This window comes from Aulonocara stuartgranti, assembly GCF_965226115.1.
Source record: "Aulonocara stuartgranti genome assembly, chromosome: 20".
In the NCBI taxonomy this organism is placed as follows: Eukaryota; Metazoa; Chordata; class Actinopteri; order Cichliformes; family Cichlidae; genus Aulonocara; species Aulonocara stuartgranti.
Window position 1 is genome coordinate 36,672,271 of NC_138956.1, and position 21,869 is coordinate 36,694,139.

The 21,869-nt window shown below is 43.8% G+C and overlaps 2 protein-coding genes across 4 annotated transcripts in view; one reads left to right on the plus strand and one right to left on the minus strand.

Annotated features, from left to right (window-relative positions):
* Positions 1-8,668, plus strand: part of LOC309697015 (PDZ domain-containing protein 4-like) — a 46,566-nt gene extending 37,898 nt beyond the window's left edge. Inside the window, exons 10-17 of one of the 2 annotated variants that reach the window (XM_082518623.1) lie at positions 5-191; positions 1,378-1,828; positions 2,024-2,438; positions 2,546-2,616; positions 2,794-3,140; positions 6,030-6,170; positions 6,444-6,556; positions 7,563-8,668. In XM_082518623.1, coding sequence (XP_082374749.1) covers positions 5-191; positions 1,378-1,828; positions 2,024-2,438; positions 2,546-2,616; positions 2,794-3,140; positions 6,030-6,170; positions 6,444-6,556; positions 7,563-7,806 — 1,969 coding nt within the window. In that variant the 3' untranslated portion in view covers positions 7,807-8,668. The remainder of the gene's footprint in view (positions 1-4; positions 192-1,377; positions 1,829-2,023; positions 2,439-2,545; positions 2,617-2,793; positions 3,141-6,029; positions 6,171-6,443; positions 6,557-7,562) is intronic. The other variant, XM_082518624.1, reaches the window with a different exon arrangement.
* A 1,227-nt stretch (positions 8,669-9,895) lies between these two features.
* On the minus strand, positions 9,896-14,656 carry LOC309698010 (CMRF35-like molecule 8). 2 transcript variants are annotated; one of them, XM_082520284.1, is made up of 6 exons: positions 14,513-14,656; positions 13,527-13,853; positions 13,353-13,412; positions 12,954-13,079; positions 12,845-12,873; positions 9,896-11,272 (listed from the first exon to the last, which is right to left on the minus strand). In XM_082520284.1, the coding sequence occupies exons 1-6, from the start codon at positions 14,550-14,552 to the stop codon at positions 11,132-11,134; spliced, it is 723 nt and encodes a 240-aa protein (XP_082376410.1). In that variant the 5' UTR covers positions 14,553-14,656; the 3' UTR covers positions 9,896-11,131. The 2 variants fall into 2 exon arrangements, with proteins under 2 accessions (XP_082376410.1, XP_082376409.1); XM_082520283.1 differs by having other exon boundaries at positions 13,527-13,856.
* Between the last annotated feature and the right edge of the window lie 7,213 nt (positions 14,657-21,869).

A 21,869-nucleotide genomic window follows, 5' to 3' on the forward strand; every position in this document is an offset into this window, starting at 1 on the left:
CCAGGCCAAGTCCTAGACCAAGTCCTGGCCTCGGTCCCAGCCCTGGGCATGGTCGAGGAGACGTCACCCCTCCTTTCCTCCACCTGCGCGATCTCCAGCTCAGCTCTGACTCTCTCCCAGGTCTGGACTGGGGAGCTGGAGGAGGAACAGCAGCAGCAGCGTACAGTCCTCACCACCATCACCACCATAAGGTATACTAAGTTCAAATCCTATTAGGTGATCATGTTGTTGACTTATTGTCAATAAATAAAAAGCTCTAACCCTGGTACTATCCACTTTGTCTGAAAACAGTCACATACATCAGCACAACTGTGCAGCCACAGACGGTTTGTCTTACCCTGGAGACCACGATCATTTGTGAGGTGTTTGTAAAATACTTCTGCAGGAAACAATGGGCTTGAAACTGAGTACCACTGACATGGATCAGAGTACTCTGATGGACTCCTGCACTGTTGGCTTTGGGATTTCTATGGTGCATTATGAAATGAGCAGCATGGAGGTACAGCAGTTACTACTTTTGCCTTACAGCAAGGACGTCCTGGGTTCAAATCCAGTCTGTGTGTTGTTTCCAACAGTGCAAAGTCATTTTGGGGTTTAGGTTAACTAGTTTCATTTTAAACTGACTGTATGCGTCAAGAATGTGTGTAACATGTGAGTGTGAATGGCCGACTACTCTGTGACAGACTGGTAACCTGTCCAGGATTTGCTCTCACTCTATGGTAGCTGGGCCCCGAGTTGTATAAGCGGAAGAAAACAGATTTATAAAAACTACAGAATAATAAAACGTTTCTTTAAGATGTCCCTAATAATGCAGGCAGACTCTCTGTGGGATGTACTGCATGCTCAGCTGTGACGCTGCACCAGGAAACCCTCAAAGCTGTTATCTGAAGTGGTACTCTTGAGTTGTTTCATAGCAACAAGCCATGGGACCAACACTTCCACTGAAATGGGAATGCAAAAGCAAACACCTACCAGTGCTTGTCAGATATAATGGTACTGTGTTACCAACCATAATGCAGCTATGAAGGAAATTCTATCAGAAACATCTGAAGCATTTCTCTGACATTTAAGCACAGACCAGAGTTGTGAAGCAGCAACTACACGCAACACATCTCAGCAACATTTCCTGAGATCTGTCATTGGATACACCATTGATTTAGTATTTAAAACCATACTAATAAATGTTTCTGGTAGATTATTTTGCACTGAAAGGACCCAAACCCAGACTTTGTATTTTGGGTATCCTCAGAAAATATGAAATCATTATTCATATTTATCGTCAATAAAAAAGCCGATTGTCAATACATGTATTTGTGGTTACGCACCATCATAGTTAATGAGCTCTATCTGATGTTACACCTCATGTCCAACCTGCAGCATTACCACCACCATCACCAGCCTCTGACAATGACCATGATGATGCCGGGCCTGACGGAGGAAGAGTGCCAGCGTTACCAAGAGCTGTTAGAGATCAAATATCAGTATGAGAGACATTTGGAAAGACGCCGGAGAGAGCTGGAAAAGGAAACCACTGAAGCAGAAGTTAAAGGCCGAGAGGAGGGGGACGAGGCAGCAGAGGAAGCTGAAGGCACAGCTTCTGAATCGGTAGTGGACGTGAACAGCAAAGAGATGCCAAGTGAGCACGAGTTGGCGTTGATCGAGGAGGAGCTGCGCCACCTGGAGTTTAAGTGTCGCAACATTCTCCGAGCGCAAAAGATGCAGCAGCTCAGGGAGAGATGTCTGAAAGCCTGGATGATGGAGGAGGAGACGGTGGCAGGTGGAGCGGGCCGACCAGGACCCTCTGAAGGAGGTAACAACCAGCACCAGGGTAGGAAACAAATAACATCCGGACGTCTTTAGGAAACATGTGAATTATGACACAGAATTATACTAGGAAAAAAACTGTGATAGTGATAAAACAACAAGCCATCATTTATGTATCCAGTTTACTTTGGTGTCATTAGACAAAGAAAAGCAGTTTTGATTTTTAACAGTTCATTCATTTCTATTTCTGAACTTATAGATTTGCATAACGAGGATAATGACGATCCTCATCACCACGAGTTGTCAGCCATCAACGAACTCCCGGAGCGCGAGCGATCGGATGACAAAGACAGCACCAGTGCCTACAACACCGGAGGGGAAAGCTGCCGGAGCACGCCATTGGTCAGCACCGAGCAGATCCCGCCTCTTCAGGAGGATGAAGATGAAGGAGGCAGACGCCTGACCTCTCCACCTCCGCTCCTCCCCCTCAGGCGCCTCCCCCCTCTAAACTCCCCCCTCACGCCTCGATGTCACAGGAGGGACCGAGACAGAGAGCGGCGTCACTCAAACCTCAGCTGCTCCTTCTCCCCGAGCACCTACAGGAAGTACGAAACCTCCAATGGAAACTTTGCAAATGGCTCAAGCTCCACCCCCTCTACGCCTTCAAAGTTCAGGTGTTGGTTTTGCTGCAATGAGCGTTCTTTCTATTTCCATATGCATATTGACCTTTGTGATATGTTTTAATAATAGTGGATATTTTGATGTATTTCGCCTTCATCAGATCTCTGACCAGAGAAACGGGGTCAGCTTCTAGGAGGGGTATGGCTGATGGAGGGCGGAGCTCCAGAGCAGGTATAATCTTTCTCTGTAAGCATATCGGGGTCATGTTAAGAGCCTTTCCACAGGTTTATAATGAAGAAACAAGCATATGAGCTAAAGAACACTTTCCTTTAAACTGATGTTTGTGGGTAACGTCTAAAACTTCTTTCTGGTTTTTGATGATCATTTCCATCACTTCTATGACTGCAGGTGGAGCCCCCTACAGGCCTGAAGGTGGAAGTGCAGAGTCGAGCCCCTATTTCACCCGGAGGCAGCACAGACACAGCAAACCGTTAGAGCGCTATCAGAGCTGCATGACCCTGCCCTCCGAGGGTCTGGTGGACCCCCTGGACCGAGTGAGAGACAGCGGCAGGGCAGACGGGGAGGAGAGGGGGGTAGCCACAGGCAGCAGTGGGCCGGCAAGCCCCAGGAGTGTGAACAGCGCCCCCTGTGGCCTGGAGGACCACCGTGCAGGTGCCTCACGGTTAGGACTGGCCTTACCTCTTGGACTGACTCACTCATCACCAAACGCGTCTCCACAGCGCATGGAGTGGAAGGTAAACGGTGCAATAACACTGAAGGGAAAAGAATAAACTGGTGGAGTAGCTGCAAAATGACCAGTCCAGCATATCAAGGGACTCATCACAGGTTCCTCTCCTACAAGGCTGGATATCATTTGATGTCTGAGAAAACCCTCTGGCCTTAATAACAACTACAAGATTGTTGTTTTTGATTATGATCACCAGGAAAGAGATTAATTGTTTCCCTGCTGCGTTTTTATTCTTTTTGGTGGTTTCTTTTTTTCCTCTCAGCAGGTGATCAAGCAGGTTGTCAGTGTCTGTTCTCTCTCCATCCTTCTTCTGCTCTATTTTTCTTTTGCTCTCCTTCTGTTAACTCTCTTCCCAACCTCTCCTCCCCCTGTCTTCTCTGTTCTAATTGTAATAAGTCCAAATGAAAACAATAAAAATAAATAATAACAATAATAACAAAGGTCAAATAAAATATGTCAGTCAAGTGGACCAGTATAGCAAAAGCTGTAACGGTCTACTTGATTGCTACAGTGCTGGACGGGACATTCAAAAAAATCTAAAAAAGAAATTAGTTGTTCATCAAAATGATACAGAAGCCTCTGTGGCCCAGTTTTTTTTTTTTTTTTTTTTTTTTATAAATGACATCAGAAACAGCAGTATGCGACATTACGTGATGGCAGAGCTTCAGTTCATCCTTTGTCATTTTTTTTTTTTTTTTTTTTTTTTTAATAAATAGGACAGGGGGAATGAATGAGAGAGAGAGGGGGAGAGAAAGAAAGAAACCCCAAGGGGAGAAGAGACGGTGAGAAGGGGGGGGAAGAGAGCCAAAAAAAAAAAAAAAAAAAAACTCCTGGGTCACCTGTATGGAGAAAAAACAAACAAACAAACAAACAAACAAACAGAGGAGACAGCAAACAACAAAGAGCAACATAATAATAGAGAAAACAAAGCACCATCACAATAAACTAGCTAGTCATAGATATCAGTATTTACTAAGTAATAAACGATATTGTGCAGCACGCAAGATAGACAGCGCACAGTGTGCTTTGAGGCAGCAGCCAAGAAAGCTTTAGTCCGCGTCTGTGAATACCCATGTGTGCATACCTGTGTGGATCAGCATGCTTGCATTCCAAAGGTTTCTCCATGTAATGATCTGCTAGGGAGTGTGGGGGGGCCACAGCCCCGTCCTCCAGGGTGTGAAACGGGTATGGAGGAGATCAAAACTCCAGACATCCAGAGGCCCCCAGAACACAAGAGACCATGGAAGACCAACAGAGGGGCAGCCGCGCCACTGTTCCAGTAAGAGCTGAGGAGAGTCCCAGATGAGGGCTCACTCAGCAGCCGCGGAGCAGAAGCCAGGGGGGGTTGCAGTGACGCGCCCGTGAGCTCCGCCGGCCCCCAGCTGCGCCTGAGTGACCGAGCCCTAGGCCGAGAGGCCGGGGGCACCCCACCTCCAAAGGGGCCCGAGCGAGCCCCAGGCCCCAGGCCCCGACAAGCGGCCGCCAAGGAGTGAGCCGGTGTGTACCCGGACGCCCACCCCCAGACACAAAGGACCACCAACACACCGACACCTGAGGGAGTCCGCCACCGGCAGGGGAAGTGGTGGTGGGTGGAGATAGGCCTCCAAACCTTGGAGGGCCTGAGGTGTCCCCAGAGAGGTGGCGTCTGATACCCAACCTGACATATAGACACAGACATACAGGCACACACAGACACAAACATCCATTCCCACCCTCATGCTCTCATATGCACTCACTCCACACTCAACCAACGTGGAGACAGACATAAAGAGACGCTGTACACACAATCACACTCCCCAAGCGTACTCTACAAACCGGGTCTAGGTACCCTTGCCCCTGGAGGGGGGAATTGCACCCAGACCCAGGTGGTGTTACCCTTTTCCCTGCGGTGGGGAGAGGCAGACCACCCCGACTCCGCAGCAGCAGGGAGGCCCCACACCCCAGACCGCAGTCGGACGGCCAACTCCCCCTACTAGCCCCCCCGCTCCAGCAGGCCGCAGAGAATGGGGGTGGGAGAAGACTCCAAACCTCCCTCCACCCGCTCATTGTAGTGTTGATGCATATGTGTTCTAAGGTGCAATTAAAACCCAGGAGGGCATGGAGCTACCTGCCAAGGAGCAGCAGGTAAGCGCATGGTCCCTCCTGCTAGCCCTCAATGACTAAGTGTATTTAAAATTGAGAGGTGGGCAACGAGGTCAGGGGTGAGGTATACACCCAGATGGTGATTTGGACTCCGTGATTGTGCCCACCCCCAAGATCCTATATGTATGTGTAATGAGAGTGTGAATAATGTGAATGTCTAAGTTGTGGGATAAAATTGAGGCAGAGGCAGCCAGAAGGGGACAGGGGGGGGGGTAGCCTCCTCTGCACCCTGGTGACATACCCCCACTCCAAGGCCCTGCATGTGTGGGTGATTGTGGAGGAGCGGGAAGAGGGAGGCAGCTGGAGATGGGGAGGGAAGGAAGGGAGGGGCAGGTAACCCCTCCCTGGGGCCAGCTCCCCCGCTGACCCCAGTAGGCACTCCCACCCTCCGCGACCCGCCAGGGAAGGGGGGCCCAGGCCCATCAGACCGGGGCCCAGTGCAGTAGCGCCCCCCGGCTCCACAGAGCCCTGGACAGTCCACCCTGTGGCCCAGTTTAACATGGTTCACTACTGTAAAGCACTGAAAATGATGTCAAGTGATTTACATGATTTTCAGCTAAAGACAACTGAGCTACTGGAGCTACGTAATCAATAGAAAATAAACTTTCTACATTCAGCTTAAAGACTCAAGGCTGAAGAAAAGCAAGAGATCCAACAGCAGCATGCAACAACAGAAACATTTCAAAGAGAGCTGAAACTTTAAATGTCTGGTCTTCCGTTGACATGAGATGCTAGGTGTTCTTTTCGTGTCCAGGTAAAGATTCGCAGCGATGGGACTCGTTATGTGGCCAAGCGGCCAGTCAGAGATCGTCTGCTGAAGGCCAGAGCCATGAAGATCCGCGAGGAACGCAGCGGCATGACGACAGACGACGACGCTGCCAGTGAAATGAAACAGGTAGAGTGTGCAAACATTAATGACAACATGTCGTTGGACTAAAAGAGCTGAGATTCAAACCAAAAGTATGTCCAGTATGTGCCGTTACTTGTTTTCTGACGAGCAAATCTCGATTCATCGCCACAAACATGCTGTGACATCATTTTCAACTGTCATTAAATCCTAGTTTACATAAAAAGAAGTACTTTAGCCCTTATATTTTGCTTCTGAGCCCAATAAACATGACAAAGTCTCATTAAACCAGCTTTAAACTGGTTTCTGTCCTCTGCACAGGGTCGATACTGGAGCAAAGAGGAGAGGAAGCAGCAGCTGCTGAGAGCTCGAGAGTACAGAAGAAGAAGAGAGTTCATGATGCAGAGCCGCCTGGACTACATGAGAGGAGACAGGTACGGGGCGAAATCTACAACGACACCCCAGAAGTTCAATCATTATTACAGATGCAAACATAAAAGGTGCCACATTTATCCTCAGAGCATGAAGTTCATCACTGTCAGAAGTCTTTTCAACTGTCGTCTGTCGGAAGAAATGATGGTGTTGAAATGACACATTTACTTTTGACTAATGTTTAAAACGTTGTGGTGTGCCATGTTTACCCACCTCTGTATTCATCAGCACAGTTGGTGTGAAAATCCTCGTTAATCCGGACCAACAATCCATCAGTCAAACGGCCATCGTGGTTTTCTGTAAATACAGACACTAAAACGGTGAATTCTTTGTGGGTCAGTGAGCCATTACAGACCCGAGATCCTTGAGATCACCTGTGAAATCCTGTCAGCACAGACCTTTAAAGGGTCAGAGGTCAGGAGAGAAGAGCGGAAACCTCACATACCTTCAAAGTAAATAACCCGTTACGCAAAATAATTATAGAGACACTGGTGCTGCAAATCAATGTTTTTAAATCACAGGTCTGACTTCATTGGTCCAACTCACGGTGCTCAACTGATGAGTGACGGCAGATTACAGGAGGACACGTAATGAACACGCTGAACAATTCATATTGTACTATTACACACATACTGATATTACACTGCAGTGCAGCTTTTTGATTTTATATGTAGCTTTAAATGTTGCGTAACTTTGTTATGCGCTGAAATGTCGTATCTGTGGCTCCGACCCTCCGACGAGTTCCTCAGGATTCCCTTCAAACAGTAACTTCATGTGTGCAGTTGTATGAAAAGAAAGAAGTTTGAGGTGTCTGCATGTTGAGTTTTTTTTTATTTTATTTTAACAGCTCCCACCTACTGGTGAGAGCCACAGGACTCAATCGTGCAGTACACAAGTGGCTTAAAAAAGTGTTTACACAAAAACAAAATAGAGAAAAAGAAGGAAAATGACACATTTACTTCATTACGTGAAGTTCGTGAAGGCACTGATCAGTCTTTTTATTTTCAGGGATCTTTTGTCATCAACAGGGGGCGCTGAAGAGCCCCATTTATCCCAGAGCCTCCAGTTTAATGTGCAGCATAACTCACCCAGCAGCAACATCCTGCAGCTGAGCCAGAAGAAAATCACAAAGAGGAGGAATCGTCGCATTCTCGACAACTGGATCACCATCCAGGAGCTGCTGGCTCACGGCTCGAGGTCACCGGATGGAAAGAAAATTTACAACCCTCTGCTGTCTGTCACTACTGTGTGACCTCAACAAGGAGACCATGGAAACACACAGTGTCGACCTAGAAGCTCAACGCTCTTTCTTTGTGGAGTTAAAAACATGAACACACCAGAAAGAGAGAAACTTAAAGAATTATAAACAAAGGTGGATAAGAAGAGGAGAGACTTAAAACAGAAGCATTTGGCCTCAGAGGAGGAATCCTCCGAGCATGAAAAGGAAAGAACAGAGATGAGTGAATACTGAAGCTAACAATCCTCTTTACTTTCTGACGTCACTTCAAACTCATTAGAGATACACGTGAGGACGCATGAGCCTCGAAAGGAAACAGAAACGTCCTGTTCTGGCCTCGGCTGTGACAGTCTGAAAACAAGCACAGGTTTGATCTCCTGGTCCTTCAACCAGGTGCACAGTCACATCGCTGTTAATTACACATTTTTCTGTGAATAGCAAATTTGTGCTCATGCTAAGACTTTTCCATCAAGAAAAAATGACTATAAGTGTAATTTTAAGAGAAAAACAGGCCAGAAGACGTTTATGGAGGATTGAAACTGAAAACATCACAAATAAAGGAAGGAAAACATGAACGTTTTCTTTCACATTCATTATTTCTTTCTGTCCGTGTTGCTACTGAACATGAAGCAGATTCTAGGTTGGACCCCCCCCCGTCAGCCTCATGTTTGCTGTGTCTGTCCTCCACACTGGTCGCAGGTGTGAGAGCGCTCTGTGATAAACTGGCAGCCAGTTCAGGGTGGACGCTGCTTCTGACCCCGTGGACCCTCGATAGGAACAATATTCCTGCCACCAACAATTGGATAAGCAACATTTATCCCTGTATGATATATGACATGCCTACTTATCTATCCAAACGTATTGTTGTTCATTCAAAACAAATGATTACAAAATGATAAAAAACAAACACTAAAAACTGTAAAGATTCATGGATCTGAAAGGTTTTGGTCCTTCATGAACTCCTCACGTGTGAAGCAGCGCCAGGAAGGAAGTGACATCACTGTTTAAGGACAATACATATTTACTCAAACATTTACTGATACTGAGTAAAATATGATTACAATACTACTACTAGCTGCTGTGTGATCTGTGCTGTCATGGTTACGTTACACAACACCCGTCTTCTGATCATCATTTGTAAATCGCTTTCTCAGAAAACCTTTTAAAGTTATAACTTTTGTAAACAGTTTATTCATGTTGACGGTTGATACATGTTAAATGTTGAGTCTCATATTGTTGTTAAAATTTTATAAATTTTATAGATTGTGTTGTTTATCCTGCAGGAGCGAGCTGCAGGTCCGTCGTTGTGCTGGACGCTGTGCAGGTGTTCAACAGAGAATGCATGAAAATGATGTACTGGACTATTATTGGATGTCATTCTTAAAGTGCTGTAAAGTACATTCTTAGCAGTGAGAGGTGTGAAAGTGTTCAAATAAAATAAAAAGGCAAATGAGAAATAAAACGTGTTTCCTGCTTTCTTTGATATATTTGGACATCTGTTTGTTTTAATTTATCAGCTGACAGAAATGTATTTACTTTAGTAATGAATCTTAAAGAAATAATGCTGCTAAGATTAAGGAAAAAACAGGTAAAAGAGTTTTGCTGACACGTTTGAATTTCTTTTAGTTTCCACCAAGAAGTTAAAGCCTTTGTCACTTTGTCACTGCAGTGTGGTTGTGTAGTAAGAGTCTGCAGCTCCGCATCAGTGTGCTCAGTACTTCATACTGTCTGTGGATATATTATGAAAAATGTTGATCAGCAGGCCGAGTGATGCTCATTTTGGATATTTTGGCTCCTATCAGAGGTAATAATGCCCATTTAGGGAACAGCTCTTTGTGTTTGACGTGTCCACAGTCAGATCGTCTCTCTTGTGAAACAAAAGCAGGAAGATAGAAGTCAGTGACATCATCAAGATGTGACTAAAAAGACTAGCCTAACTTTAGCTGCTTTGCCTTTATTGCTTCCTAATTAACACCATGTTCTGTGTGACTGTTAGGAGCCTCAGTTACAGTTAAATATAAATCAAACATACATCTATGAGACACCACGATGAAAGAGACACAAAACAACTCCAGTTTGTTCCACTTTTTATTCTCTGCGGTTGTTTTTGTTAAATTGTTAATGACCCTTTGGGTCTCTGTGCCCAGTTGTTCTGGTCCGTTTTCCAAATATGATAATAAAGGATCACAGTCAGCTTTGTGCTTCTATCAAAGGACCTGAATGTGTGCAGGGAGTGAAGAAAATCATATTCTGTCGAACCAAGCGAACACTTTCACAGTGTGGACGTCACACGTCACATCCATCACAATAAAACCTGAAATCCACATTTTGTAGAAGCTGTAAATATTATAAATGCTGTAAAATTCATAACAAAGTAAAGGATGTAGTTTTAGAGCGTGTATAATAGACGCACACCAAATGCTGAACAAGTCAGGAGGAAATTATTGGTCAACAGTGACACCTGCTGGGTGGATGTGGAAGCACTTTTCACATGTTTGAGCTGAGGTGGGTGTTAGAGTTCCCCTCTGTGACGCCCCATGAGACACTAATACCACATTAAATACTCTAGAAAAAGCATTGAGCTTAATATTCAGTTAAATGCAATTTCATTTTAAAGCTTTTTTACATTTTAGCATTGATATTTGATATTTTTCAATCATTTTTCATCTTACACGTTTACACCGTCGTAGACAAGAGCGTGTTAGTCTTTGAGGACAGTGCGCTCCTTCCTGCTTGTATATGAGTCACTTGCTGATTTGTTTTGTCTGACGAGTTCAGAATCAGTTTGTTTCTGTCAATGAAATTTGATTTTAAATCAACAGTTTTTATTATACAGGGTAATGAATGATGGCATGTGAAGCCTTGTCAAGGTGACTTAAGACTAAAATAATAAAATCAAATAAAAATGAACGTAATACTACTCAAAATATCAAAACATGAAACAAAGCTTAGAATCTGGACAAAGTAGTAAAATAAAAATAAACATAGTAAACGTAAAAAAATCACAGTAAGAGAAGGAACGATTTCAGTGTGAGGTAAGAGTCGCATTTCACAGACGGTACACACACCAGTGTGTTTGTTACAGGAGGCCAATCACAAACTCACTATTACTTCATAATGTGCCAACAGGTGCGCTGACGCTTACGAGGGTGTTGGATCATTTCTGTGGACCAAATTGTATTTAGGAATATCACTTCCTCATGTGTCCCAAACACAAACTCAGGTTGACGCCCATGACCTACATGTAGCTTCTATTTATTTATTTATTTTTATAAGACGTGTGATCATACACGTGGGTATAAAACTTTAGAAAACATCCGTTTTTCACCGATAATTGTAATCACTCTTGAATCCCCTTGTGAATCGTGTGAGTGTGTAAGAGTGTCGAGTAGGTTGTGTCCTGGTCACTCCTGTTTGGATCGAGGCTCTCGTAGATGGCGTCTTCACGTGTGTGAAAAACGGAGTTTTCATAAGGTTCAATCTGAAAATAGAAACAACAGTTTTAAAAGTTTGTTGGGTGAGAATGTTTCCACTGAAATGAAACTTAAACAGACTTTTGTTAGGGTTCCTGGGTCGGTGACCCAGTGTTTTGTGTTTTTGGTTATTTGATTTTGTTATTTCTTTATATTCTAGCTTTGCTTTACGGGTTTTTCTTAAGTTAAGGTCCTCTGGGTGGGGTTTGGTTAGAGTTTTAGTGTGGGGCGATTGTGGCTCAAGAGTTAGGAGTTCGCCTTGTAATTGAAAGGTTGCCGGTTCGAGCCCCGGCTTGGACAGTCTCGGTCGTTGTGTCCTTGGGCAAGACACTTCACCCGTTGCCTACTGGTGGTGGTCAGAGGGCCCGGTGGCGCCAGTGTCCGGCAGCCTCGCCTCTGTCAGTGCGCCCCAGGGTGGCTGTGGCTACATGTAGCTGCCATCACCAGTGTGTGAATGGGTGGATGACTGGATATGTAAAGCGCTTTGGGGTCCTTAGGGACTAGTAAAAGCGCTATATCAATACAGGCCATTTACCATTTTGGTTTTCTGTCTGTGTTCCTTTGTTGCTGTCTTCCCTGTCTGCTGTATTTCCACGTCCAGTCAGTGTCTGTCTGCCCTGGTCCCACGTCTCTGTTCCCTTTGTTTTAGTGCTTGCCTGTGAGTCTGTGTTATGTTTCCTGTTTTACTTTGGAAGTCCATGTCTGATGTTAATGTGTCTGGTTGTGCTTCCTTTGTCTCGTTAGGCCTGATTTGCCCCAGCTGTGTTTCCCTCCTGTTATTCATTCCCTGATTGCTCCCTCTGTGTATTTAAGCCCTGTGTTTCTCTGTGTCCATGTCGTGATCTACTGTTTATTTTGCTGTGTGTTTTGCCAGTCCACCGGTGTTAGTTTATTTTGAGTTTTTCCCAGTTATGTTATGTTTGCGTTCAGCATTAAAGCTGTTTTGGTTTAAGTTTGTCTCTGGAGTCTGCATCTGGGGTCCTAGCCCTGTCGACACAGAGCCATCACCTAACAACTTTAAGTTTTCTTTAACTCCGCCCAGCTCTTCAAATAATCCTGCTTGTGTTGCCATCTAGTGGTGACAACTATGTGTGAGTTACACGGGCGTGGCATCCCTCTGAGATATGATGTGCGGGCAGCACGGTGAGCTGCCAGCTCGGCTTTTCTCTTTGTTCTGTAGGTTTCATGGTGAAACTACCCTTTGCTGTGGTTCTGTTTACTCTGCATTTCATGCAACAGATACATTCACATATGCTTAGAGCTGAGGATGTCATTTCTAATAAACCCCTCTTTGATTCTGCTTTGGGGTAATCTGAATACATTTCTGTATAGATGGAGATGCAAATAAATGAAATTCTCACACTCTCTGAGGTTCAGACAGATTTCTTTTAGGTTTGGATGCATTTTATTCCAAGTATCTAAAACAATCTGTGTTACTGCACTGAGCCTGTCAGCTGATGGTTGGAGGGATTTGCTTTCCTGACTTTCCTGCTGGGTTTAGACATTGATTAGGTTCAAGAAAAAAATAGTGCACATGGTCAACAATGACAGTAAAAACAATAAATAAAAATAAACAGTACCTTTGTGTTTCTGTAATCAAGGGTTACTCCTGTGAAACGGAGACAAACAACAGTCTTGATTTGAATTCATAGTAAAGAAATGATAAACATGCAGTTGGAGAACACTCACCATCAACCTTCCTCTGTGTCTTCTTCTTGCAGCGCAGGAACAGAACGGCTGCCAACACCAAAACGACCACAGGAACACATACAACCAGAGGCAGGAAGTGCTCTGAGCGTGTGTCAGAGACCGAGGCTGAGGAAAATGAGAAGGGATGTGACGAGCCACCAATCAGAAGAAAGATGGCATTAATGGAGAAAGAGCTATAAGACCCCGCTGTTAGAAACAGACTAGGTCCATTTTGAAATGTATTAAGTTTTATTAACTGATTGTGAATTTTGAGTTTGTCATGCAGTCACTTGCTGAACATATCTGCATTTTCTTGGGATTTTTATGCTTTTCAGCACAAAATGTTGTTTTTGAGGCATCACACAGTTTAAGCTCTGCACCTTTAAACTCACGTCTTACCTTCGCTGCCTTGAGACAGAGTGGTCGAAGGTGTGGAGCTGGGTGAGCTGGTAGTCGGAGCTGTGAACAACAGTGAAACGTCGTCTGTTAAACGGAGGTGAACTTTTCATTTTTCAAATATCCTAAAACAAGTCAATTTCTGGTAAATGTTAATAATAATCTAATAAAACTCACCAGCTTTAACAATGAGTTTAACCTCCTGTTCTGAATTCCCAAAGAACATGCTCATACCACACTTGTAACGCCCAGCGTCAGACATGGTCAGTGGCTTGATGGTCACAAACAGGACAGGAGAATGCACTGTACCTTCATATTCAATGCTATATTTGCCTTTTTGTGCTTTTTCCTCAGATGTTTCAATAAGAACATTGTCTGGATTGCAATTTTCCTTACAGAAGAACTTCCTGTTTCCAGAGAAAGAAAAGTGGCATCGCACTGTGATGCCTTGTCCTTCAGTTCCTGTAACTGATATAACCTGTGCACTGATGAGCCCACACAACTCTGCTGGGAAGAGAAGAAGCATACTCAAAACACGTAACCTGGTAGTGAAACGTGTGACGATAGCAGAAGCAACAGTGAGCAACGTTCAGCCTTTCACAGTTACTGCTGTCGGATTAGTTAATTTTATTAGTCCTAAAATACATAAAGCTTGATAACGTCTCTGAGACAAGTTTAGATTGTTTGTAGTTTGTCTTTAGTTCAGTGCAGAGTGCTGGCTGTGTGGTGAGAGAGCTGTAAAACAAGGTCAATTGTGTCATTTCCTTATTCTATAAACAGACACCTGCAAACAGCAGACGCACGTCTCGTACCGGCGGGCTCGCTTTAACAAACGTATGTAGCAAGCAAACAAAATAATCTTTCATTATGTGCTTCTTTTCAATTTTCTGAAGGTGTGAAAGATTTCTGGAGACGGAGCGTGCACAGGCGACACCTGATAGCAGTAACTCGCATCACTACACGCACAGAGGGAGCGGTCCTCACTTTGTTTTTACTCTATTTTAAAGCTTTTGAACTTTAAAAGATAAAAACAAACTGTGAATCTTGATCTCATATGGAACAGAGACTGGACTAAAGTAAAAGAAAGAATAAAAACAAGTGTCTCACCAATCAAATGTGGCCTTGTGCCTAAAACAAGCCCCTTAAAGAATGAAAGATCTCACCATATGTGACGCAGCAGAGCAGAAGAGGCTGGAAATTCATTGTTCTGGAGAAAAGTCATCAAACTGACAGAGAGCACTCTGAACTGTCTTGTCACCTTGCTTGCTTTGCCGTGTTTGATCAGTCAGGAAGTTCTGATTTTGAAAGCTGATACGTCCTTCCTCTTTTCTCCCTTCTTCTGTGTAACTGTCCTTACAAGATAAATGATGCAACCAATCTCAAACTTTTGAGATAAATGTTTCTTTATCATTTTATTAATAGTTTCTCTTCCTGTATGTTTTGAACATAGATGAGGATGTGGCTTTGTATTTTTCTTTTGGTTCTCTGTCTTGACCATTATCTAGAGCCGCTGCATCCACTATAAATGTTCAGCTCTGAATGAGACGTTCACCGAACCTTCAGTTTATGTTTCCATTTGTTTCTCCAGGAAACAAATAAGAAATCAGACTTTACATCGACTTTTAAATTAAGTGACGTGTGAATATTTGCAGTAATACTTTAATACGTAAAGCTGGTTCAGGGACCCAAACTTACATCACACTGTAGGAACAATGGTGGCGTGTTTGTGCTGACAGGAAATGGTTGTTTTTTGGACAGTATGAAGATTTAATCATCTACCACGCACGCGCACACACACACACATGCACGCGCGCACACAGGCACACACACACTCGCACAAACAGACGCACACGCATGCACTCACACACACGCATGCACACACACACACGCATGCACACACACACACACAAACAAACACTCGCACAAACAGACGCACACACACACTGTTGCGAAATCGATCAATGTAGAGCAGTGAGACAAACCACGGAGGCCCCAGAAAAGTGAACTCAAACGGTGAGTTTATTAACAGCCCGGAGAAAACATCAACATATGTCTTCTGACAAAAATACATGTTGTGGACACTTATAAAGCAGTGGGGTACACCCCCCACCCCCCACCCCATGGCGTCAATCAATTACAGATTAAAATAGGTTCCAGACATTAACAGACATAGAACTTCTCTTTTCTATAACACCTTCCATACAAGGTAATAAACTTCAAGCCCTCTGGTCTCTGAGGCTAATTATTGACTCTGGTCATCTGTTGCCAAGTGGAGTAAAATATAGTGAGACACCAAATGAGTTAAGGCCTCAGGCCTGACACATTCCTAGATCATAGATGTTATATGTATTGTAAGCATACATTGCAGTTATCCTTCTATGTTCTAGTTTCCCTCAGCATGGATCACCTGGACAGTCACGCCAGTGAAGCTTAAGACCCTCAATGAACCGAACATCAACTCAAAATAGGCACAAATATGCAATGTGTATAAAATACTTCTAACCGTACTTGTAATAAAAGTTAACATAATGGAAGGATCCTCAAATGGACATCTTCAATAAACAACTGTAATGCAGTATCAATACTGTGAGAAATATTATTAGATGAAATAATGCTGTAAAGAATGTTATCAATGCAATTATAATGATGCAGATTATATGGCAGCATTTCTGTATCTCCACAAGACACACAGACACACACACACACACAGACACTCACACACACACACACAGACACACAGACACACAGACACACACACACAGACACACACAGACACACACACACACACACACACACACAGACACACAGACAGACACACACAGACACACACACACACACAGACACACAGACACACAGACTCACACACACACACACACACACACACACACACACACACACACACACACAGACACACACACACACACACAGACACACAGACTCACACACACACACACACACACACACACACACACACACACACACACACAGACACACACAGACACACAGACACTCACACACACACAGACACACACACACACACACACACAGACACACAGACACACACAGACACTCACACAGACACACAGACACTCACACAGACACACACACACACACACACACACAGACACACAGACTCACACACACACACACACACACACACACACAGACACACACAGACACACAGACACACAGACACTCACACACACACAGACACACACACACACACACACACACAGACACACAGACACACACAGACACTCACACAGACACACAGACACACACAGACACTCACACAGACACACACAGACACACACACACAGACACACACACACACAGAGAAAACACCCATAAAATAAAAAAATTAGGGCCAAGTGAAAGAGGAAGTAAACATCATGTTTCTGACTCATCAGACAGAAATTGGAAAGCGTAAAGAGGAACATGTGTTTGACGTTTTCTCCAACAAGATCAAATTCAAAAGGAATTTAATCTTAATAACATAAATGTATAAATTGTTTTCGTTTGTTTCTGTACACCCATGTAGCATTTTGCAACCTACCACACATTATGCTTGATTTATTTAAATGTTCAGTGATCATAGAGGCAGCATTACCTAAACAACAATATGTATTGACCTGGATCAGGATCAGTTCTATAAGTGGTTTTGGTCTTTCCTCCTCCACCACGGAGGCCGTGGAGACTGTCAGAAAACGACTACAAGAAGACAGCTCCTTGGAGGACAGGACCAACTTCACACCCGATCAGATCTGCACACTGTTAGACCTCTGCCTCACCACTACATACTTCAAATACAACGAAGGCTTTTACAGACAAAAACATGGCTGTGCCATGGGCTCCCCCGTGTCACCTATCGTAGCCAACCTTTACATGGAGGAAGTGGAAAGGAAGGCTCTTGGCTCTTTCAAAGGAAGAGTACCCAGCCACTGGTACAGATATGTGGACGACACCTGGGTCAAAATCAAGACACAAGAAGTGGAATCCTTCACTGCGCACATTAACTATGTGGATAAAAACATCAAGTTCACCAGGGAAGACACAAAGGACAACTATTTGCCTTTCCTGGACTGTGCCGTGCACATTGAAGAGAACGGCAAACTCAACATCGAAGTTTACCGGAAGCCCACACACACGGACCAGTACCTCCTCTTTGACTCCCATCACCCTCTGGAACACAAACTTGGAGTAATCAGGACCCTACACCACCGGGCAGAACATGTTCCCTCTAAGCCTGAAGGAAAAAAGAAGGAACACACACATGTAAAGGAAGCACTCAAAACGTGCGGCTATCCTAAATGGGCGTTCTTAAAGTCAGCAAAGAGGCACAGAAAAGAAGACCAGACACCAGCGAGGGAGGATAAGAAGGACAGACGCAACAACATTGTCATCCCCTATGTAGCCGGTGTATCAGAGAAACTCAGGAGAGTTTTCTCCAAGCATGACATCCCAGTGTATTTCAGACCCAGCAACACGCTCAGACACAAACTGGTTCACCCGAAAGACAAAACTCCAAAACACAAACTTAACAATGTGGTGTATGCTGTACAGTGCAGCGAGGAATGCCCAGACCTCTACATTGGAGAGACCAAACAGCCACTTCACAAACGCATGGCACAACATAGAAGAGCCACCTCCACAGGACAAGACTCAGCACTCCATCTGCATCTTAAGGATAAAGGTCACTCTTTCGAGGATGCCAATGTTCACATTTTGGACAGAGAGGACAGATGGTTTGAAAGAGGAGTGAAAGAAGCATCTATGTCCACTGTGAGCGACCATCTTTGAACAGAGGCGGGGCTTACGACACCAACTCTCTGCCATCTATAATCCAGTTTTGAGATCCCTTCCCAGACGCCTTAACGCCCACTCACATCCTGGACCATCTGACCTCAGGAATTCGCATGATAAGGTGGGGCCAGGTTTCACAATGAACTCACCCAAAACCTCCAAAGACAGTTCTAGGGTCCAATGGTGGAGAGACCCAGATTTAAGCCCGTGGGAGTGGGAGGGACACTGGACCCCCTAATGCTCCTCCTTAGACTACGATGACCTGGATGACTGAGAACCTTCACAGACATGGTAAGTTTTGCCTTTATTTTTTGTGTCATCCTTTTTAAACCACAGCCAATGCAAATGAATAACAAGCTACACAAAAACACTGGATCACTTCTTTATTATCTCCTCAAACAGTTGTATAAGCATCAACATTCTCACACATAATCTTTATTTAAAAGTTGAGTAAAGCATAAAACAGAAATGCAGCTGATTCAGTCTGATTCAAAGAGCATCTAATGTTTGCACAGACAGGCCGTTTCCATTCCTTAATCACTTCTGCTCACTTTGTTGCAACAATCATTCACGACTTTAAAATAAAGACTTTGGTTATTTGAAAAGATACATAAAGTTGAATATTCGAAATCAATAACTCAAGCAAAAAGAAAACAGCAAAAGAAAAAAAAATACATTAAACGATGACCTACCACCACATTTTCATCAAAGCAGTCTGAGCTGACAGATGCTGCAAAAAATATTATAATTACAGAGCGTCCTATCACCAAATCCCCAACAAACCTGCTGTAGCTTCAAGTCTAAGTGTTAAAAGGTATGACTAAAATCTGAAACTAGGTAAAGCCTTACTCAGTGACAGTAATCACAACATTTTTTATAGTTTTCTATTCATAAAGTTCTCTGAAATAAGATTTGTATGATTTGCTTTATTTGAGTTTTTCACACAAAGTACAGAATAATATGATAATATTTCACAATAGAGCCTGAAACTTTCAGACGATGCTCTTCCTCTTCGTTTCCTCGTCATCCTTTTGGAAGACCGATCCATCTGACTGCTTCCTCCAGCTCAGTTTGATGTCTCCCTGTACTCCCTGCTCCTTCAGCTTCTGTTTGATCTGAGACACACAAAAAAGTACTTTCTTGAATAACACTCACTCAGTCCATCACTCAGTCTTTCATAGTCAGCTTAATCCTATAGCTCATGCTTAGCTTTTAATGAAAAATGACCAACATTGTAATTTGACTTCGGCAGTTCAGTGTTATGAACTCCAGAGGAAAAGTAGTTTAATAAAGTTCAAGAGATTAGAGGTGAAAGATATGAAACATGATCTAAAGTTTCATCACATTAAAAAAATCCCTTATTTCTGTTTTTTGTTGTGGCTTTCAGACTCCGGTTCCTATTTTTAGATCGCTTTTCACAGTACTCGAAGGATTGCTCACCACAGCTTCATCTGCCAGGATGAAACAGACTGACACTCATGGCTCTTACATATAACTGAGAACTCAAAACCTGACTCAGCCTAAGGTACATGAGCTGAAGGAGCCAAGGACAGAACCAGGGTCCTTCCTTAGAATTAGATTAGATTCAAATGCAGGAATCATCACATTGCTTTAAGCTTATATTCAGAAAAGTATATTGTTACAGTTTTGTGTTGACGCAGATACAGTTGGTTAGCATTAGTATGTGTCTGTACACATCACCAGTACAGACCTGTGTTAGACTTAGTGAGATCTTGGACAGACTCTTTGTTGTTTATTAATAAGTATACCTTAAAATGTGTCATGACTTGCCTGGTTCAGCATGGCTTCCATCACATCAGGGTGGGTCAGATCAGGACTGGAGTTTATCAGATTCACTTTCACCACTTGCTTGTAAACAGGCGCTTTGCAATAACCAAGAAGAAAAATAGTTACATAGTTATTGCTGCGTAAGAAACAGGAACAACTGCTTACAATGAAACAAATCTGAGTGCAATTTCTGCAATGCAGGAAATGTCAAATAACGTATGACCCAAGAGTCTGTGTACAACAATGGTAGATCTTCCCTTTACAGAACGGGGCACAAAGCAAACCATCAGATTATGATTATCTGCTCATTGATTGGGTTAACAGAACTTTTAATTGTGTCAGATTACTAATCGTGTCATACATCTTAAGCTAAAAACGTCTTTGTTTATATGAATGCGTTTTGTAAATTTTGGCTGACAGCAGCAGGATCAGAGGCCAGACTTTCTGAAACATGGCTTACCAATGTAGCAAACAAATTCTTTCATGGAGTCACAGGTCCAGTCCTCCCATTTTGCATTTAGTAAAAAGTTTGCTGCCACACAAGACTCGTGTCCCATCAGATTGTTAGGTTCAATAATTGTCCAATATCCTAATGAGGAGTTACTTCCATTTGTCCACTTCCAGGAATCTCTGAAAAGGCCAATCCACACCTTCACCCCTGCAGGTACCAACTCATCTATCTTCTGGTTCTCTGGCATGTTCCTCACACTGGCCAGGTCTGTGTAATGAAGTCTGCAGTAGGTCTGGGCCTCCGTCCACGTCATGAGATTGTCAATGTAGACAAATGTCATAGTCGACCCTGAAAACAGACCATACTCGAGTGCTGTGTACAACCGTAAATGCATTTTTAAGTGTGAAGAGTCAGGCCATTGTTGAAACGTCAATAAAAGTTCGTCAACAAAAATTAAAAATATGAGCTGCTTTGTTGAAAATCCTCACCTCTGTTATCAGAGCAGACGAATCTGTAGAAACTCTCACAAGGATAATCAAACCACAGTCCATCAAGCATCAGTACGCAGAATTCTTTACTCATTACGTTGTCTGGTTGCCAAGGTGACCAGTTTCTGAACTCAGCCTCACTGGTTTCTGACATCGACCACCTCCAGCCGTTGATGTCATCATACAGCCCGATCCAGGCTCGCTGAAAGCACCAGCGGGTTTGTTTCATTAGACATAATATCTATGAGTTAAGCTGTCAGATTGTCAGTAAGAAACTCGGTCTCAGGGCAGAACATCTCATTTTGGTATTTCATTACAAAATTGTGTAATTGAGTTTTTAAAAATTACTGAGCTTTTATCAGATTCACTAAAATAATTATTTGCTTGTAAATTTTAAATTCTTTGATGTGTACAAGCAAAAAAGATTTAAGCAGACGGATCCTAACCCTAACCCTGGATGGGATGCTACTGACCTAGCGGTTGTCAGCTATGTCTCCCTGCTTCTCTCCACAGCTGCCTGGTTCCACGTGAGTCTGGTCACCTTTGTCTGACCCACTCTCTCACACGTTCACTTAATATTCTGATTTTATCTGACTACACTTCATGATATATTTATCTTTCAATCACATTTACTGAACTGAATCATTTCTTCAACAGATTTGATTCAGCCATGAGGCAGTCTGCAACATCGGCTGCAGACTCACCCACCCCCACTGCTGCTGTTCCACCTCAGACACTTCACACCTCCTCTATTCACCCTGCTCACTCCCCCCCACCCCCAACAACAGCATCCAATACACACTCAACACAAGGCTCCAGCCTGTCTCTCTCAACCACCCAGGTTAGGAGGGAACTGAGGAGGATTAATGGCAAGAAGGCAGCGGGTCCAGATGGCATCAGCTCGAGGGTCGTCAGGTCCTGCGCGGACCAACTGTGTGGGGTGATGGAGCACCTCTTCAACCTGAGCCTGAGGTTGGGAAGAGTCCCACA